This window comes from Engystomops pustulosus, chromosome 3 (genome assembly GCF_040894005.1).
Source record: "Engystomops pustulosus chromosome 3, aEngPut4.maternal, whole genome shotgun sequence".
Lineage (NCBI taxonomy): Eukaryota > Metazoa > Chordata > Amphibia > Anura > Leptodactylidae > Engystomops > Engystomops pustulosus.
In genome coordinates, this window is record NC_092413.1 from 189,312,673 (window position 1) to 189,333,155 (window position 20,483).

At 39.2% G+C, this 20,483-nt stretch overlaps 1 protein-coding gene across 1 annotated transcript in view; it reads right to left on the reverse strand.

Moving 5' to 3' along the window:
- Positions 1 to 20,483, reverse strand: part of SLCO2A1 (solute carrier organic anion transporter family member 2A1) — a 33,551-nt gene that overhangs the window by 6,488 nt on the left and 6,580 nt on the right. Inside the window, exons 2-9 of the mRNA XM_072143425.1 lie at positions 10,305 to 10,442; positions 9,895 to 10,057; positions 8,725 to 8,943; positions 8,551 to 8,649; positions 8,181 to 8,314; positions 7,387 to 7,468; positions 3,217 to 3,381; positions 1,213 to 1,399 (exon numbers count right to left, since the gene is read on the reverse strand). Of these exons, the coding sequence (XP_071999526.1) occupies positions 1,213 to 1,399; positions 3,217 to 3,381; positions 7,387 to 7,468; positions 8,181 to 8,314; positions 8,551 to 8,649; positions 8,725 to 8,943; positions 9,895 to 10,057; positions 10,305 to 10,442 (1,187 nt within the window). The remainder of the gene's footprint in view (positions 1 to 1,212; positions 1,400 to 3,216; positions 3,382 to 7,386; positions 7,469 to 8,180; positions 8,315 to 8,550; positions 8,650 to 8,724; positions 8,944 to 9,894; positions 10,058 to 10,304; positions 10,443 to 20,483) is intronic.

Sequence of the window (20,483 nt, forward strand, 5' to 3'; positions counted from 1 at the left end):
GGACACATTTATATGATCCGTGATAGAACATTTCAAACTGTTAAGATGTTCTCTATTTAGCTGTGGTACTGCTCCTAAATATCTAAGGGAAACGGCTATTAAAGACCAATACACCATAAAATACAAAGATTAGCCCCTTGTATGTCCATAATCAATAACACAGCATTTTTGTTCCTTTAACTTTCTAAAACAACAATAAATTATATAATTCACTTTTTGACACATTTTTTATTAGGCAATTCTGAGAGCAGAGTATGACAGAAGATAAATAGATGATAGATAGATAAATGATATGATTTAGAGCAGGATTTCTATAGGACTCCTACTTGCCTGATAGGACTCCTGGGAGAAGAAGAAACGGGGAGACAGTAATCCCTGCCCAATAGGGTCTGATAGTAAATACAGGGGCCCACAGCTGTCAATCTTAGTTGCCAGGATCAATGCAAATGTCCATAGAAGAGAAAAGCAGCAGAATTCCTTTAGTTGCAGTGAAGAAAGTTTTTTCAAGCATAGAAGTATTTTTCAAGCTTGAAGCGTTGCATTGTTTTGTGAATAAAGGACACCATTTTCTTCACTGCAACTTAAGGAGAGATTTTCTTTTCTAAGGACTCCTAGGAGAGACAGAGAGAGCTCGGATTTCCCCGCCCCACACTCTGATTGACAGTCAGAGTCCTGATTAGACCACCCCCACACTGTGATTGACAGTAAGAGCCCTGATTAGACCACCCCCACACTGTGATTGACAGTAAGAGCCCTGATTACCACGCTCCCAAAGAGTGATTGACAGTGATAGTCCTGATTACCCCGCCCCCCACTGTGATTGAAAATGAGCATCCTGATTTCTTCACCTCCACTTTGTGATTGACAGCAAGAGTTCTGATTACCCCGCCCTTCCACTGTGATTGACAGTGAGAAAACTGATTGCCCCTCCCACACACAGGATCATTAACAGCTCTCCCTGTATCAATGTATGTGCAGAGAAGCCTGCCAATCACTATGTATAGGCAGGTTAGTAAGAACTCTATTCAATCTCTAGTTGGAGTAATGACAAAATTCACTCTGCCTTTTTACATGGAAATCTTGCTCTTGTATAAACTGAAAAAAACTATATATATATATATATCCCAGAACTCAGCTTCTCTTCCTTTAGAATACCCTACCCTCATATAGGGTTCCCTACCCAATACTCCTGATTGTATTAGAATTGTATACCTGGTACTGAAGCTTCCCAGCTTCTTTGTTGAACATCCCATGAAGAACAGAGGTACACAAAGTAGAATGGAGGTGACCAGAACTATCAATGAAAAACGAGGGATGATCTTGGCAGAAAAACAAAATTTCTTCATTATGATTCCTCCAATTAGCATACCAAGAGCAGCAGTTGGTAAATTTATAGCACCTGTATACAAGAGATACATTTAATCAGTTACCGAACCATAAATTCTATAAAGTTTATGAATCAAACATCTTTTAGTAAACTATCTAAGCATCCTGCAGTTATAACATACCAAAAGCAATGTTCTAAAGATTTCTTTTCTAAGGCCATTATTTACTTAATTTACATATGTCAAAATGCACATTATCAATTCTAAGTATAAACATTACTTATATATTTTATATTTTGTCTTAATTACTTAGAGCTCACTCATTCTCAGCATAGAAAATTTCATTAAATGGCAAAATCCTAGTGGCCTGCAGACCAGTAACCTTACAGCATAAATATTTATTACTGACTGTTTGAACAGTATGCAGTTTGCTCCCAAGCTCCCCCTAGTGGTGCCTTTGGGTAGCCATAATTATATCACTTTCAATATGTTTATGCACAGAATTTGGAAGTTTGTGTTAGTCAAGCTTTGAAGTAAGATGTTCATCACTGCAGGGTTTTGGAACTTTTTACATAGGAAAATGGGTTTCATGGAGGACAAAAAACGTGCCTTGCTTTTACTGTGTTCCCTGGCACATAACCACCAGCAGCACATCTGAGCACAGCAACATTTTATATCTGTCTCCAGCAAATATGGAAATTATTAAATGAGTAAAAGTCAAGCCTAAATACTGGTTCAGAAGACAATGATGGATCTTTGCTTGATTCCTACTTCTTAAAAAGTCTCCACTTTCTCACACAGCATATTTTAGATTTATAAAACAATATGTGCTTAGTAAAATCCACTGTTTCCCACACTTTCTATCTGACAATAAGAATACTCTGCCAGCTGGACGCAGGTCAAGAAAGGGCTTTGATCTTGATAGATTTTAACCCATTTTGAGCCTTAATGACTGAGCATTTATTTCCTCTTATTAGAGCCGTAATACTTTTATTTTTCCACTAAAATAGCCGATAGTTGCTTGTTTTTTAAAGAAGTAATTCTATCGTTCGGTGACATCATTCTGCTTTATTTTACACCAGGGAGAAGTGGTGATAAGAAGCTTGTATTGTGCAACATCCTGTACTGTACGAAGGGGGGGGAGATAGCAACTTGTTTGTTTGAACAGGATCTAAGCCTTCGGAGCATAGTCACGAGTCTTACTTAGGCTACCTTCACATCTAGTTTATTAGATGCCTTCGGTGTGCGGCAGAATAGTTCCTGCTGTACACGCTGAACGTGTCCATAGACATATACTCATCCATGTCTGCTCACAATTTGTCCCATACACCAAGAAACATTGGATAGTGTAGAAAATGGTAGTAGATAGTGTTTTTACCCTGCTGTAAAAAAAAGTATATGTTCCTCCAAACCTACACAGTGGGTGTTTTTTTCAATGACCGTATACAGAGACAGCAAATCACAACCTGCTGTGAATGTTTGCTCCTCCTCCTGTTTTCAGGGGGAAAGTTGACCCGAAGAATGTATCCAACTGTATAAGCATACAGTGAAATACATCCAGCCCTCCATTGTAAGCATACATTGGGGGGGACTACCGACATATACATACATAGGAGGGACATCTCAACTACAAACACAAGAATATTAAACATGACCAAACACATAAGATATACAATATCAAGACACTCCAATATAGGAAAGTCCATCCGATACATAATGCTGCCCCAATTTTTCCAAATGGAAAATAAGGATGGGCATGCTGGCCAACACAAGAGGTATCTGGCAGTGGCCAACTACCTCTGCAAGAAGAAAGATGTTACTATTTTAAGACGTGTATCCATCCCCTCAAGCTACAAAGAAGGATGAGAATATTTTCAGAAGTTTCACTTACCAATGAGCAAATTGGCATATGAAGTGTTGGCTCCATATTGATTCTCTAGATATTTGTTGAGGAAGGTAGATAGAGCGGCAATGACCGATGAGAAACTGCACTGAGACAGGACCAGGAACAAGAAGAGGGGATTCATGAGCAGACGCACAAAGTAACGTGGGAACTCTGCAAGGAGAGGAAACATTCATTCATTACTAAAATACACACGTATGTAGACATGGTCATAGTTTACCCATAGACAAGTAAGATGACGGTTCTGTCATCATCATATGGAGAGTTACAATTGTGATCCAGAATAAATAAAATATACATTTATTTATCTATCTTAAAAAATATTGGCACTCCCAAAAATTCAAAAACAAAAAGTTGATTACTTTATATAGTGCAATATTTCAGTCCATTTATCAGAAACCTTTCTCAAGGAGCTGAAATGTTGCAGTATGGGAATAAAGTAACCCACTCTTTGTTTTTGGATTCTTCGGAGAGCCACCATTTTTTGTTTATATATTGAGGATTAATCGTTTCCTGGACATGCACCCACTTCTTTTGACGGGTGCACCTTCTAATTCTATCTATCTATTTACCTACTGTTATCTTTATTACTTTCTTTCTATATATCTATGAGCCCAGTGTATTCACAAGTGGGATACAACAATATGGCAGAGTAGTTAAATCCTAAAAAAAAAAATCTGACTTTCTTGCATGCATGAATAATTGATCTCTGCTTGCTTTCAGTGACTGGGAATATTCATTGTCCAGTTCTAATTATTTCCATTCTCTCAGAGGAAATAGAGAGCCTGGAAAACACAAAACCCCTGGGCTACCATTTAGTGCGCACCAATAAAAATTCCCAAATGCCAATACTGCCTATTAAATGTTGTTCCAATGTGAAAATCTGCAAAGAATCAAAAGTCCAAAAATAATCAGTCTCATCTGTAACCAACTTGCAACCAATGTCCTGTCTCTCGTTGAGCTGAAAATGAGTGCCCAACCCCTGGCAGCTACTTCCCAGCAACACACTCAACACATGTCAAGTTCTGTCAGGTCCCCAGGATCAGGATCAAATCAGTTTATAGTAACTGCAGCCAAGTGGAAACTGAGCCGTCATGTAATACCGCAAGGTTTATAAAGTCATCTATAATCTCTGACACCGGAGCACAGTAACGCAACGTCTGCCACCAGCCAACTGTATCCCGAGAGGTGAAGTTCATTCTATTACAGCTAATTTATTTACTAACATTTTATCCCAAAATAATAATAATTCTCCTGTCCTGTAACTAAACACTCCTGGACCCCAGTCAGCACTCACTGACCATCTCTGCCAAGTTGGACACATATTCAAGAATGTTCTTGCCAAAATTCTTCTTATTAATGTTCCTGAACGGCTGCGTGATTGACTATGATGTGTGCCAAATATTCTTTATAGCCATTGCAGCAAACAAGAGAAAGCTTAGTGCGTGTCCCGGTATCCTCATAGTGTGTGCTAGAACTTTACACTTTCCTGTTCTGTGATAATCGCTTCCACCTTCATAACTGCTGCCAAACTATAAACCTTACCTGGAAAGCCACTGAAATCTAAACCTCATAATTCCTTAATCTTGGCAATGGGCTGACCTCTTTCTACTTTGTCTTCTATATAAACTATATCATTATTTTACATTAAAAAGCAAAAAAAAGACTTTATGGAAATATTAAAATAGTTCAAAGATTGTAGACCTAAAAGTGATTTGTTTTGTGTATGCAGCACCTCTGCAGGTCTATGTAGCCCTATAGATAAAATAAATCTTTGTGTAGTCTGATTATGTGGTCTTGAGTCAATTTACCCTTTTGGGACTTAAAAGCTTGGCAAGTATTTTATTGATCACCTATACTACTCTACTGCAACTCAAAAAACCCACAGTTTTAAAGTGGCTGGTCTTGGTATTGCAGTTAAAGGGGTATTCCGATTTGGGCATTGACAGTTCATTTAATTCATCTGCCATCTATAAACATTGCATGCGTGAAGATAATTTCCAATAAATGTAGCCATTTTGTTCCTTAAAAACAAGATAGCTGTACTTGGATATGACCACCCCCATGCACTGGCAGCAGTGGCTAGACATGTGCTATTGAGTTCTGCCTGATGACCTGGATTCAGCGTTCATTACCAGAGGATGACTGTGGGACACGCAGTAACTCCCGGACATTTCATATACAAAAATTATTTTTTGTGTAATCACTCCTTTAGAGGTGGTCATGTCCAAGGACAACAATCTTATTAAAGGACAACATGGCTATATTTATGAGATATTATTTTCATACAGGTACATTTTTTTATGAGTTTACTGTATATGTAATGTCAATACCCATATAAGAATACCCCTTAACTGGCACTACTTTGCACAGCAGATTGGTGGAGGAGCAAGGAATCGGCCAGTCTAACAAAGGAATGGACATCCAGTGATTTCATAGCTCAATCAGCGTAAAACTGGTACTTTTTGTAAAAGATCTTGTGCTTTCTTCAAAATCAATGTGAGAATGTTTACTTGCTCATAAACTCTTTTTTTCATCTATTCAGATTTTTTAGTTAAATCTTGGAGTATCTCTCCTGCTGGAGGACCTCACATGACCACTCATTACATATACTGTTTATTGGTTTCACTGTCAATTGTGTAATTCTTCCACTCGCCTGTAGTGGTGCTCTAGGGAAATCAAATACTTCTATTTCTATTCTAAAAGATTGTCCATATCATCTATCGCTGTCTACCTGCAGAAATAAACATGTCATACAAGCTTGTTGTATATTACGGAGCCTGAAACATTGCTTTTGGCCAAAAAAGCTTTTAACTGACAGTTATCTTCTCTTTATGGCCGGCTAATCCCTGAGGTATTCACTTTTTTCATTAAAATGTGAATTATTTGTGTGATTAGTTGACTGTTTATTTCCTACAGTTTTAGTACAAAGGGCCCATTGTGAGAGTATTTTACAAAGAAAATGGCTTTATGCCTGTAAAAAACATTATACTTGGCGTGTATATCTTAGTTATAATCACATTCATGAAAAAACACGTCTGAAGCATCTTATCGTCTTATCGTTGAACTTTACACTTTGAGATTCCTCTGTTATTCCTTCTAGGATAATAAGTACTTCTTTGAGTTTAGGGTGTGTCCCTGTACAATTGGACATTATCCAATCAGATTGTGTAGGGACACACCTCTATGTCTAAAATAGATGATTACGTAACAAAGAGGATTGCCGCAAAAAAAAAAAATAATCAATGGTCATGTGTAGTACAAGCACACATGACTGCCAATGATTGGCTGCAATCATTCAAGATTCGATTCGTAGAAGCTATTTTGAATTTGGGTTCGAATCCAATTGGTCCCAACCGATGTTGCTCCAATTGTCCTGAATTGATCCATAACCCCCTCTATTCCTAAAAATCTCTGATCTTGTTTCTATAATATTTTATGAATTTTTTGATTTTCTATCGCCCCTGCCTAAGGTCTGGAATGATTGACAATATTAATTAGCCAACATTTTGAAAGATTTGTGAAGCAGAAAAGAGTTGGATTCAATTTGGTGCCTGAAAAATGGAAGATTTCTACCAAATCTACAAACCAAGAATAGAAGGCTCTAGGGAGGCTTTTTTATAACCATGATTATCCTGATTGTTTTAAACATCAGCAGGACAATCCCCTTTTAGGCTAAATTTACACAAATGTATATACACTGGGCTCTAGCCAGGTGGGCATACGTCCGGCGCCATGGAGAAGAGGAAGGGTGACCCCCTCCCCTCTCCATAGAAATGCACGCTGTGCTGGCCGAATACGCGGGGAAGGATAGGACACGTCCTATCTTTTTCCAGTGTACGGAGCGGTACGGTACAATGGTTGTGTGAATATAGCCTTACTGTGTTAATGCTGTTTAGGGATCATTACAGAAACTTTTTAGTTTCCTAAAATGACAACACAACATCCAGTTTTGGCCAGCAATTGTATGTTGGTCAGAAATGACTTTCCTGATCATGAGATTCATGTTATTGTTAGTCACAAAACTGTCCTTCAAGCACAAAAATTCACAGTGTAAGCAATGGACAGGAAAATTATTTTGCACTTGAGGAATATTATGTGCTCGGCCCTTCCTGTGATATGGCTGGCTGTGGTGTCCCTGTGGTGCCGTCTCCTTACTTTTAATAAAACCGGATAGAGAACCTTCTTCATTGGTCGTATCTGGGAGCTTTCTCAGAGCGTTCTCCTCTGTATTAGACTTCTGCCAAAAAAACATAGACATTTATAGTTGATGAAAAAATATGTGGACACTATGGTTACACAATGTCATGCAATTTTCATATTTAGAAGCAGAAAATCAGGTCAAACTGAGGAGACCACAATGTTGTAGGGCAGGGTGTCACCTTTCAAAAAAGGTCATCTATGAAATTACTCCCTCGCTACAACTGTACTGGACAAGACTCAATGCCGAGAAGAAACATCTGAAAAGTAATGAGCTGAGCTCTGAAGCTGTGGACCACCCGTGGTCATCAAGCTAAATGAGGATCCTGGGCTTGGGATCACCAGTTCATGGTCCATGGACTGTTATTGAGTTCCAAACTGCATAAAATATTTGTAAGTGACCTCATGGTATGGGATTTTGAGGCTAAATCACTCCATCATTGAGAACTTCTATTATACTCTAGAGAAACAGAAACCAATTAAGCTTCACCACCTGGCTTTTCCATCTGGTTTTGAGAATATTTACTAAAAAAATATTTTAAAAAAATGTTTTTAGTAAATTTTCTCAAAGTCCTTCAAGAATAAACTTTTCCCCTACAAGCATTTATGGCACATCCATTGTATGCCATATACTTCTTTATTCATAATGTTGATAAAACCAACAGAAACCAGCAGTTTTTAACTCCTTACTAATTTTTTTTTACTTATTAAGCTTAATTTTCCAGTCTGAAAAGTAGATGTGGAGCTTTTACCTTATTTGTTGACATGTGCTTTGGGAAGAAAAAGTAAGGGATAGATGTAATCACGAGGCATCCACATGCAATGAGCAGACCGAGCCACCAAGCCCCAATCCAACGAGGATCCCGTGGATTAATGTTGACTTTGTCTGAAACCACAGAAATAATACAGAAGTTGTCATTAATGGATCAACTAATTAGTTCCATGACGGAAGATGAATGGATTAACGATCTTAAACCTTTCAGTCTTGAACTCAACAGTTTAAGATATACAATATATGTCCCCAATTTATGTTCTCAATTTCCCTTAAGAAATCGGTTTATATAATTATAAGCAAATAAAAACATGTTACTTTGTATACTGTATGTTTTTAGCTCTACTCACCCAGATCAATTCTTCCAATGTCGACAAATATACTCAAGACCACAGAACCTAAGAGATACCCAAACGCTGGTCCAAACACTGATATGGCAAACAGAATGGCTGTAGACAAAAATTCGAAAAAGTTAGGAACATAAAAAGAAAATAACTTAAATTCTACTTCTATTTATTACTTACCAATATATAAAGGTGAATTGTTAGGCTCTGCAAAATCGTCAATGTACGAGATGCCAAAAGGTTGAATGGGAACCGTGCCAATCCCAGCCAGTAGTTGTCCCACGACCATTATTGACCACATGTGATTGCTTTTTGTTTGAGATGTATCTTGGCCTTGTGTCCTTACACAATCTGAAGTCCTATTTTGTCCTGTGCATAGTTCCTGGTGGGTCCTATTACCTGTGGAATAAACCATAGGTCAAATAAGTAAAATTCTATAGTGTATGATGCTAATAGCTTCACCAAAGGTCAGGAGGGAAGAGTTCTCCTTACGGAGCCAATTAAGAGCACTTACAGGTGTGTAGTGACTTAGATTCATTGATGCTCTACTAGGGGATACTGCAAATATGTTTTCCAGGGCAAGATAAGGTAAACATTGCCTCTAGCTACCTTGTGAGGCAGCTCCCTTAAAATCAAGCATGACTTTCAGGAAGCCTATTGACATGAAAGCCAAACCAGTCTATCTATTCCATAAGGAACAGATACTCAACTGTAGACAGCACTGTTTCGATGTGGCTCCATCTCTTCAGTAAAGTGTAGGGAACTGGTTTAGTTGAGTTTCCTTACAAGGTAGCCAAAGAGGCATTCTTTTCCTCATCCTATTCTAGAAAACTTATGTGCATATGTATCCTTGTTTCCAAAGTCAGGATTAGTGTCTAAAATCTTATATATAAAATATAAGTTGTTTTTACCACTGACATCCTCCCTTCTAGATGTCCCGATGGCCTCTATGTCGAGTTCCTGTTTATGTAATTGACACTATAAGGTTCTTCACATGCTTCCTATTTTTTCAGCCAACAGTCGTTCCTTCCAGCTGTTGAGTGTGAATGTATTTTGAATGAAATAGACAATCATCTGCCAACCACTCTGGTAAAGGCTTATCTCCGGAGTATTGAAATTCAATATGCCTAATCCTCAATATGCCCATTCCCTCCAAAACCTGCACTCGAGGTTGTGTTAGGAAACCAAGGTTTTTTCTCTACCTTGAACTTGAGGAGTTTTGGGAATTTATTATTACTACTGCTATTGCTAATAACGATAAGGGGCCTTCATGTTGAATAATGAAAACGGGGTAAAAAAATATTACAGTTTCAACCATCAAACTTGTCATTCTTCTGCAAGTACTCTTACCATTTTCAAGAGATGTGTACTGATACTTGTCTGAGAGGAAGTGTGGTACTGTCAACAGGAACGTCCCAAGGGCCAGAAGTAAACCCCCAATACCAATAACACGAGGGCGATGAACCCGACTTCCAAAATAGCTTATAAATATTATCAGCACCACATTACTAATCTGAAACAGAGAAAGTACAATATCAGTCAAAAAAACAACAATAATAAAGTATTTCTTATAGTTCCCCTTATAATGAAGAAGTAGGAGTGTATAAACTTGTATCAAAACAGTAAGTTAAAAATGTGTTGTTTTTTTTTGTAGAAAAAGTGCCTTTCCTGGGCATGGGTATTGTCCAGTATTGCAGATCACTTTATAATCTGTTTGTACAAGAGTAGCTCCATCTATTGTAAAATGTAAATCTACCTACCTCATGGATACTTGAGAGAAGACCAGAAGATGAACTGGAGAGGCCAAAGCGTTTCTCAATTGTGGTCAGACAACTCTTAAAGTAAGCACTGTACAGGAGCTGGGAGAGCTGCAGCAGAGCATGGCAAAGGACAAAAACCTAAAAAGAAGAAATGTACTGATTTACTGTACCTAGAAGAGGGGGAACCATAGGAAACGGCAAAACAAATGTCCAGTCTAGTGGCTGGTTTGCCCCTCCAAAAGAAGGACCCGATATAGGCAACAACCTACTCCTTTTCCATAGTTCTTGGTCAGCGGGGAAGAAGCATTTATCAGGTCTTTGTTTTTGGAGAGAATCGTTTAAGCTTCTTTAAAGTTTGAATGTTTATGTGCCAACAAGAGATAAAGTGGCCAACACCTGTAAGAAGTTTATAGATGAGCACAGTATAGTTAAGTTGTATGAGTTTCTTGATGTACCAAAGGATAATTTAGAGAACCTTATAACCATTTTGTGCAGTGCTTTTAGAAGTCCTCACCGCTGTATCTGTAGAAGGATGTGAGTCGTGTAGCCTAGAAGTTCTGCTTCCCCGTCACATCAGGGGGTGTATGATGTTGTCCCGGATCTAACACCAAACCAAAAGGGGTAGCTCCATATACTAGGACCATAAGAACCAAAGAAGAGCTACAACGTACTGTACCAGATATGGATAGATACTCCCTAACTCCATCCTTTCATGACATTTCTGCTCTTTATTTAGCAGTTTTTACATGGTCTGTAGATTCCTGCCCTTGTCTAGCTCACATGTAAGCTAATTTGCATTGGAAATGTCTGAAGAAATTATTTAAGTATTTATATTGTGATTTATTATTTATGTATGGTCATTTAAAGATGATTGTTATTGTCATTAATGGTTTTGGAATCTGGAAAATCCCTTGAACGCTCATAGCAGGTTTCCTTAAAGGGGGTTTCCAGGAGACTAAATAAATTTATTAAATTGGCTCCATCACATACAAATACATTACACAGCTATTCCTGATTGAATTCTGTGCCAATCCAGATAATGCCGATGTTTACAAAAGACAGGAAATGTTTGAATGGTATCTCCATTCACTTTGTGTTGGGAGACATAATAAATTGGAGTGCAGGAGGGACCTGGGCAATGTCTGGACTGGACCTGTCCAGGAATCAGGTATAAATGAGTAATATTTTCTTATATTAGACATTTTATCTCCCTGGAAATCCCCTAAAACAACCACTAGCTTTATGCACCGATACTGGATTAACCACTGCTAACCATATATTAGATAAAGAATAACAAGGAACTTCACATTATAATATAATCTGTGCAATGTACAAAGTTCATTATGTTACAAACACATAGAAAATTGTGGATTTGCAGTTTTGGGCTTTTCCTTTGAAGCAAAGTTTCTTGTCCCTTATTTGAGCTCAAGCAGCAAAAAAGGAAGGAAGTGGAAGTGAAAACAAATGTGATGTCCTCTGACCACTATGAAGATAGATCAAGAAATGAATCAGTAGAAAAAGTTCAACCTAAAAACGACATAGTGCTAAAAGCTAAATGTTATCTTGGATAAAAGGACTGTATAATGTTTAGAAAACACCAGGCAGTACGTGTCTGATCAGCAATAGCCATAGCCTGAGGCAAGCTTTAGCATAGCGCCCCCTGTGCCCCAACCAGAAGTAATATATCAGGTTATTTTTTTAGTAAGTGGGTTCTACAATCAGTGTCTAACACCAATGCTGACATCAGGTGTGAAGAGACATTATTTTTAGTTGTCAGGTACTGCTTTATAGCAGGTGATTGCGCCCCTGATGCTGCCCCCATCTTGCTGTGGCTGGTGCTTCCTGAGGAAAGTGGCTCAGCTCGCCTCATGGATGGTGCACTCCTGGCTGTAGCCCAAACACTAGGACACTAGGGTGTGCGCCTCTCATCCCTGACCCTCCTGAACCCATAAACTGCAAGACATTAGCTTTTTAGTAAATGATACAAACTTTTTTACAATCCTGTGTTCAAGCCCCTGGATGGGGATGATAAAAAAAAGCTTTAAGAAGTATAGCAAATTTTTTTTTTTTAAGTATTTTTTTTTAAATACGCATCTAAAAATTTAAATCATCCTCTCAGATAAAGAGAAACAAAAAAATAAATCATAGGCACATTAATTGTCAACATATTGAAAAGGCTCCTAATATTAAAATCTAAAAATAAATATCCTAAGCAGGGAACGCCATAATGTGAAAAAAAATAACTAAAAATTTCCATGTCGTCACTTTTTTTTTTTTCAATCTTGCCTCCCTTTAAAATTTTAATTAAAAATTATCAAATAGTCAAACTTTTACCAAAATTGTATCAATGCTATAGAATGTCTGGGAAATATTACCCCTTACACAATTCCCTACGTGGAACATAAAGTTATAAAAAACTTTTTGAAATAAAAAGATATTAAAGGTATTTAAACAATATACAAACCTTAAAAATCGGCTATTTACGTGATCCTAATAATCAAAAGAATCCAGGGGGTGTCATTTGGATTGTACAAGCCATAAAGACCATAAGAAAATTTCACAATTAGTGCAAATATTTTTAAAAAGTCACAGATTTTGGAATTGAAGGAACTAAAAAGTGAAAAGGTCTTGGTCCTTAAGCTGTTAATGTAGATTCAAGTTTCAGTGAACTCGTATGTCCATTAGGGTTGTCTCTAACTAAAACTGATTTTCGTTACAAAAAAAAAAAGAGGGAATATTTGTGTTTTTTCATTCTTCTCTTATACGTCTCAGCAATGTTCAGTGACCATGCACAGAAACATATGAAATAGGAAGTATGCCACACATATAATATAGTATTCTTTCATGCATATAATACACTTACGGGTGGCACATATTGCAAAACAACCTAAAGAGCAGCCAAGAATCAATGACTATGAATGTTTAAGAGCCAACAAAAAAAACAAGGATCTCGAGCTCACAGTACCCAGAACACAGGGCCCCTCTGGCAGGAGAAGATTTAGGTCACATGTTGCTATTTGTTCATTAATTCCCTAGAAAAATTTTGTCCACCCAAAATGAGAGACAAGAGACCTGCCTAGAGTACAGCTTGGCAAAGTATACGGCTATTAAACAAATAGATACAAGGCAAATAATGTCCCTGAACAAAATGTTCAGTATGGATGTTAATGTTTGCACCCCCGCCACCCCCACTCCCTCCCGTCTCCCGTTATTTTCATGATGTATTAACTCGGAACAGGAAGACATCTCTTTTTTTATGGAGAAACATCATGACTAGTACTGTATGTGTTTTACCATGTTACAAACATCCGACACCTCCAAAGTGCTAATACTACATGACTCACTCTTAAAGTGTATTTGTAGAAGGTACCTGCACCTTACAAATGTTTTTGATCCCTGTGACTATTGGATTTTAAAAATGTTGGGTTGTCATAAAAACCTGGATTAACAGTAAAGTTTCATTACAGACACCTGTGATAACTATTATAGGTGTTTATTGTAATCTGGGGCTAAAGTACAGTCAATTACCAATATCCAGATGTCCGTTTGTTACTGAGGGTCTTCTGTAAGTAGGGGACCGGATGTATGAGATGCAAAGCATGGACCAAAAAGTCCTTCTGTAAAATAACACCACAACAGAAACCCAATTATAGGTAATGTGGTGTTAAGTAATATCTTCTGCCTAACCTGAAAAAAATCTACTTTGGATATACCAAACCAATATGGGGCTTAAAGGAAACCTACCATGAGGAGTCTGCCATCAGAAGTAGATGTGATGGAAGATTCCTCCTCCTGCCTCTGCCCTAATATGTCATTTAATAATATGGAAACCTAATCTAATTTGTCAAAAACTTTATTTTAGTGATATGAAAATTAACTTCAGTGGTTACTGGGGCGTGTACTAGCCTGGCCGGGCACTGGGAGCTAAGGCTACTCCATGGTCCACTCCTGTGCAGTTAATTTACATATTACTAAAATAAAGTTTAACAAGTTATGTTCCAGGGTTATTAAATTACAGTAGGTGGAATCAACCATCAGATCTAGATGATAGATTCCTCATGGTAGGTTTCTTTTGACAAGATGTTAATTGCCGGTGCTGTGGGTTCAGTCCCACCTGTGACATCCACTATTGCCACCAAGTGGACATACAAGGGATACAAGAGCCACATGTGGCTACCAAATCACTGATGTGGGAACTCTACCTGTCTATTTTGCCTACAAGCATACTTGTGGGCCCATTAATCTTATAGAAAGGCAAGATAGATTAATCACAAGTGCCACTGAATGTAATAACTATGCAAGCACATCCGTTGTGATACAGATATTCCCAATAAACCCTGCCCAAGGGACCTAGATATTGTAGACCATTGAAGAACATTTTGACCTGCAAACTCTTAAAATATGCAATACTTTCTTGGATGGAATAGCATGTTATTGAATACAGTAGATACCCAGGTTGTACAGTAGATGGCAGTCCTATTTGGTAAATAATCTTAAACATTACGGCATCTACAACTTCCCATAGAATTCCATTTTACCTCTAAGAAGATGAGTGACAACTGGAAACCTTGGGTACTTTTCTTTAGTTTGATCTATTTGGGGATAGACAACCCCCATCTATAGGATTAGCTTCATGTTGGAGTCCATCAATTAGTCAGGACAGAGATAAGCTCTTGCTCTAGATTACTGAAGTCATCACGTGTGTGGTCAGCATGGTGACTTTAGGGTGAAGGCAGATGACCGTGACCTCCCTGAAGGATGACCTTAAAAAAGGTTACTACAGGAGAATAGGAACACTTCCTGCACTAACTCATGTTTTTGGGTCTGCTTCCTGTCGGGAGTTCAAAGTGGGGATTAACATAGGGTCCACTTCATCCAAAGAGTGGCCTCCTCGAACAGGGGACAACAAAGAGAAGCCACTTGGAAAGGGGAATTGATGTCCCGTGGTCTGAGGAGGTCACTCATTTTCTAAAGCCCCCATGAAATTTCCTGATAGTTATAGTCCCAAAAATGGGAAGTTCCAGAGTGATGTGGGAACCAGAGTGGGGTAAGTATCTGTTCCATCCATTTTCCATTCCATTTTCCAGATTCCTTAAAGAATTTCAATCAAAACAAAAAGAAATGTTGGAATAATGTATACATTAATCGATAAATAAATGAGTGCAACTTGTAATTTCCCTTCATATATCTGATCTACAGTTCCTAAACTGGGTGGAAAATAAAATTCTTCTGGCAACGTCTCCATTGAGTGTTGCCTGATTTTTCATTCCCTTGAAATTTGATTCTTGTGGGGAAACCAGAGACCCCCAATACACCATAGATCTAGCTTCTGGTTCGGTCAGGTTTCCCTGTTGTTGAGGTGAGCAAGTATTACTATGTTCTTCTTGCGTCTTTTATCCAGTGTCCATTGTAATTTCTCTTCATTAATCAGGTAAATTTACTCAAAAGCAGATTTATTTTTCAAAATTTCACCCAAATGATGCACACAGAAATCCAAGTACTTGCCCCAAAACAACCCCGTTGAGATTAATAGAACTGAATTTTAGTCACAGAATTTCAGCAATGAATGGGACTCATGGGAATATACTGACATTTTTCCACAACCTACAAGTTTTTCTAACAATACTTTATGTTCTCAAAATTCTACTGTCATCGATGATTCGATGTTTGTACTATGACTTCTGCATAATTCTTTGCAGCAATTCTTAACAAAAATAGTTTGTGGTCACTTTCTCGACATTTCAACAAAATGAAATTCCATTGCGGGGCACAGCAGACTTGTACATTCTCATCTTCCCATTTCTATGGGCTTTTACTAAGGCGTTTTGACAGCAATCTCTTAATTATAATAATAATAATAATGATGTGCTGTAAAAACACTATAAAAATTACAAATCATTCCATATTGTTGTAACCATATTTAATAGCAGGTTTCTCCTAAGCACTGACGTTCATAAATAACTGGAGACCTTCAGATGAAGAGATGAATCGCTATTTCTTGCCTTCTTGCCAAATGTAAGGTCCACCACAGGTTTGGAAGATTGATGCTAAGATCTTGGCTACAGATTTTCATTTTTCAGTGCAGTGAGTCTAGGTAATAATTAGACTTATTGGGGCTTATTTACTAAGCGTCCGCGGCCGCACTTACATCAGATTTTCCGTAGTTTTTGGGATTTGCGCCGCTGTGACAGGTACTTAACTGGAGATTGTGTCGCACGTGATCAGATTGTGGCGCAGCTGCGCTGGCTTTCATGTGACAGAAATAGGGGGCAGGCCGTCGGACGATCCGACTGAGCACAGGATTTAACGTTCAAATTGTGTCGCAAGATCAAGCACTTACATGCACCAGGAAGAAAAATTTGAACTCCGGCGGACCTGAGCGGGGAGCGACACATGCAAGATATCAGGTGCACGATTGTAGTGAATCACGGCAGAGTCCATTCCAGTCGGACAACGCGCGATCTCGGATCCAAAGCCGGAGCTACTGCACATGCGCAGAACGAGTGTGCAGCTCCTTGTAGCTGTGTGCTGAAGATGTCTTGGTAGGAGGATCAAAGAGGCTACTGGGGCATGGAGTAGTCGAGCCGTGTAGCCTCAGCTCAAGCTATGTAAATGAGCTCGTATGTGCACCCAGGATGATGGCCTAGCTTCCATACTATCGGTCTACCCCCTCTGCTAACTGGCAGTGTTCCAGGCCTTTTTCCTTATTCATAGGGTCTGGTGCATGTGCAGTGCTTCTTTCCATGTGCCCGATCCTATGACTATGCCGAGTGGTGTAGGAAGGGCCGGATTAAAGGAGGGACTCATGGGGCTCGAGCCCCGGGGCCCCCATCACTTTCACTTTTTAAGGGGCCCCCACCAGTTTCAGACAGTCAGCAAGTCAGCTCACCTGAGTCACTGACTGTCTCTGTGTGCAATGCGCAGCGCCCCGTGGCCACCCGCAACACACATATGGGTCTAGGATGACAGCTGTGTCCGTGAGACACAGCTGCCTTTGCTGGGGGAGATCACCGAGATCGCCATTTTCTACAGAGGACTGGCGGCTAAAGTTTACAGGGGGCTGGTAGCTGTATACTACAGGGGTACTTAATCCGGCCCTGGGTGTAGGAAGGCGAAAGACGGCCTCAGCGGCGCCAGTTAGAGGAACACAACATACTTCTTTTACATACATCTATGAAGGGAATTCTTCACTTAGCAGTGTTGTTCCAAATTTGAAAGTTATCCGCTACCCACAGGATAAGGAATAACAAGCTGAACAGTGAGGTTAAAACTGCTGGAACTGCCACAATCTAGAGACCTGGACCCCCAGGGTTCCCTAATAAGTGGGTCCCGTTCTCACTAATTAATGGAGCGTCAGGTCAAGCATGTATCCTGCCGCTCCAATCAATAGTACTGGAGTGTTAGGAAATGCTGAGCAATGGCGCTCAGGTTTCTTCAACACTATCTCGGAGCAGCAGGACACATCCCCCACCGGCCTCTCCACCAATTCTCCAGATTGCTGGGGGTCCTGTTCATGGGATCATTGGGGGTCCCATCAGTTGAACAGCTGGTAATGACCCATCTTGGGATAATTACAAACTTGATACAATCCCCTAACTAGGACTGGGACTTCTATGTCTACTATATCCTGGCATGGGAAAACCTATTAATACCGTATGTACATAATGCTTATGACTAAGTTGAGCTAAGACTGTATCCAAGTAAAGTGTAACATTTGCTATCCATATCATGCCGTTTCTTGCCTTATTACTTTACAATCACTCGACCCCTGTCCTTCACACTAAATCAGTCCCACCCCTATGACTCACTGTGCAGCCTAAATGATGGAAAAGACATCATATTAGTCGTTTCTCTCATCTGATTCATTCATGTTAAGTTTTCTCTCATCGTTTCTTTTAATGAATGTAATTCCCAGGCAGCTCACTTATGTCATGTTATCCTCGTAAATGAGATAAGCCCCGAGGGCAAGTGTATTAAGCAACAGATTTTTATTATGAATATTGTATCTCATCGGAATCAGGAAGTCTTAATGTTATATATCGCAGGAATTTTACACTTTGTCATTTATGTGGAATTTTAAAGCATAAAATTTAAGCTGACACCTTTGACAGCCGAACAATAGGATTTTAGAGCCTGGGTAATTATCAGATACTGATACTTGGGGTATCTGTCCCCTAAAGTTGTATTTTCTGATATATCCGGGACAACCTGTATGAAAGGTCAAAGGAGAATTCTGGTTGACACTTTTATGTGAAATGGAGCTTGAGATTTTACACTTTTGCTCAGCAACTCAGATGAACAACATTCTCCGACTTTGATTTATGACAAAGTCAAGTCAACGACCGAGTCAACCAATAAGATTCTGCCTGATATACAAACTTCTATTATCCATGATAAACTATGGATAACATGTTTAGGGATTTTCATAAGGAAATTAATTCACATAGAAAATGTATTATGTAAAAAAAATATACCTTGTTCCTAAAAAGTTGGAAAATTAGGAAGCCCGATCTAGACCCCAATGGTCTGGAAATGTAGGAAATGGCTGAAAATACTTTGAGCATACTCTTCAAAGGAAATCTACCATCAAAATCCATCATTATAAACCAGGGACACAATGGGGCAGATTTACTTACCTGGTCCGTTCACGATCCAGCGGCGCGTTCTCTGCGCTGGATTCGGGTCCGGCCGGGATTCATTAGGGTAGTTCCTCCGCCGTCCACCAGGTGGCGCTGCTGCGCTGAAAAGCATCGGAACGCGCTGGAGTTCACCGGCTCGGGCTGAGTGAAGGTAAGTGCAAGCTCCGCGGCAGATTTTTTGTTTTAAATGCGGCGGTTTTTCCGAATCCGTTGGGTTTTCGTTCGGCCACGCCCCCCGATTTCCATCGCCGGCGCCGATGCGCCACAATCCGATCTCGTGCGCCAAAATCCCAGGGAAATTCAGGGGAAATCGGCGCAAATCAGAAATATTCGGGTAACACATCGGGAAAACGCGAATCGGGCCCTTAGTAAATGACCCCCAATATGTCCCAATGTTAGGCTGTTTTTTGATGTCACAGATGATCAGCTGACTGCTGAAGTATGAAAATAGCCATTTATAGTCATATAACCATCAACCAGGGACACTGACCCATAGACAGGCACTGTGATATTTGTTATCCACAGTCTCCTTCCTTCTAAAATCTAATTTATGCTAATGAGTCCAAAGGCCTTCTGGGGCTATTATCTGTGCCACGCCATGCTGAAGCTTCACAGGCTATTACACTGTGCAGGAGCACTTTCCCCCTCCTACTGTAAAATGAAACTTCCTTTGCTTTTTCTATGAAGAGGGAGGGAGTAATGCTGAGGGAGCAGAGGGGGAGTCAGTTTAACAGCCTGTGAAGCAGCAGAACGGAGCAGGCCCCAAGGAGTCTCCAAGCCCTTCAGGATTATTACCATAATTTTAAAACTTGATATTAGAAGGAAAAAGGCCATGGATAACAATTATAAGAAGATACCACATTCACGGTGCCTGGATTTATGGGTAAGTGTCTCTGATTTAGTGTGACTTTGATGGCTATATGAATATTAGGCTATTTTCACACTTCAGCAGTCAGCTGACCATCTACGGCATCAAAAAACATTGGGACATAATGTTTTTGTTAAACAAGCAAATGTTAGGAAATATTCCTAGAAAAGTTGTTTTACTTGTTTTCCCTTAGTGACTATTATCCAGTCATGATAACTTTTTTCCGATTCACCCCCTAGGTAGTTTGCATGAGTTGTGTTTGGATCCATAACTTATTATAGTCCCATCTATTGAACAGGATTATACAGCTGCTATGTAACCTGTAAGTCTAGTTGTTACGGTGCTTACATTTTTGGGGTTCAACCAGTCTACAATGCTCTTTCCACCCAATGCTATTGTATATGGAGCATGTTAGTTAGTGACCGTAAAAAAATCACAACTTGTGTAAAATGTTATACATCATAAATATGGGACCTCATTATTATATAATAGGATGTGAGAACATTTTAACGTTTTTTTTTTTAATGATCAAAAAATACTCTTGTTTGTATAATGAAATGTTATACAATTTTCCACTATACTTTTTGTATTAATTCCTTGCAGCTTTCTAGATCTCTGCTTGCTGCCCTTCTATAGGAAACTTGTATGTTAACTTTCTGTGTGCCTGGTCAT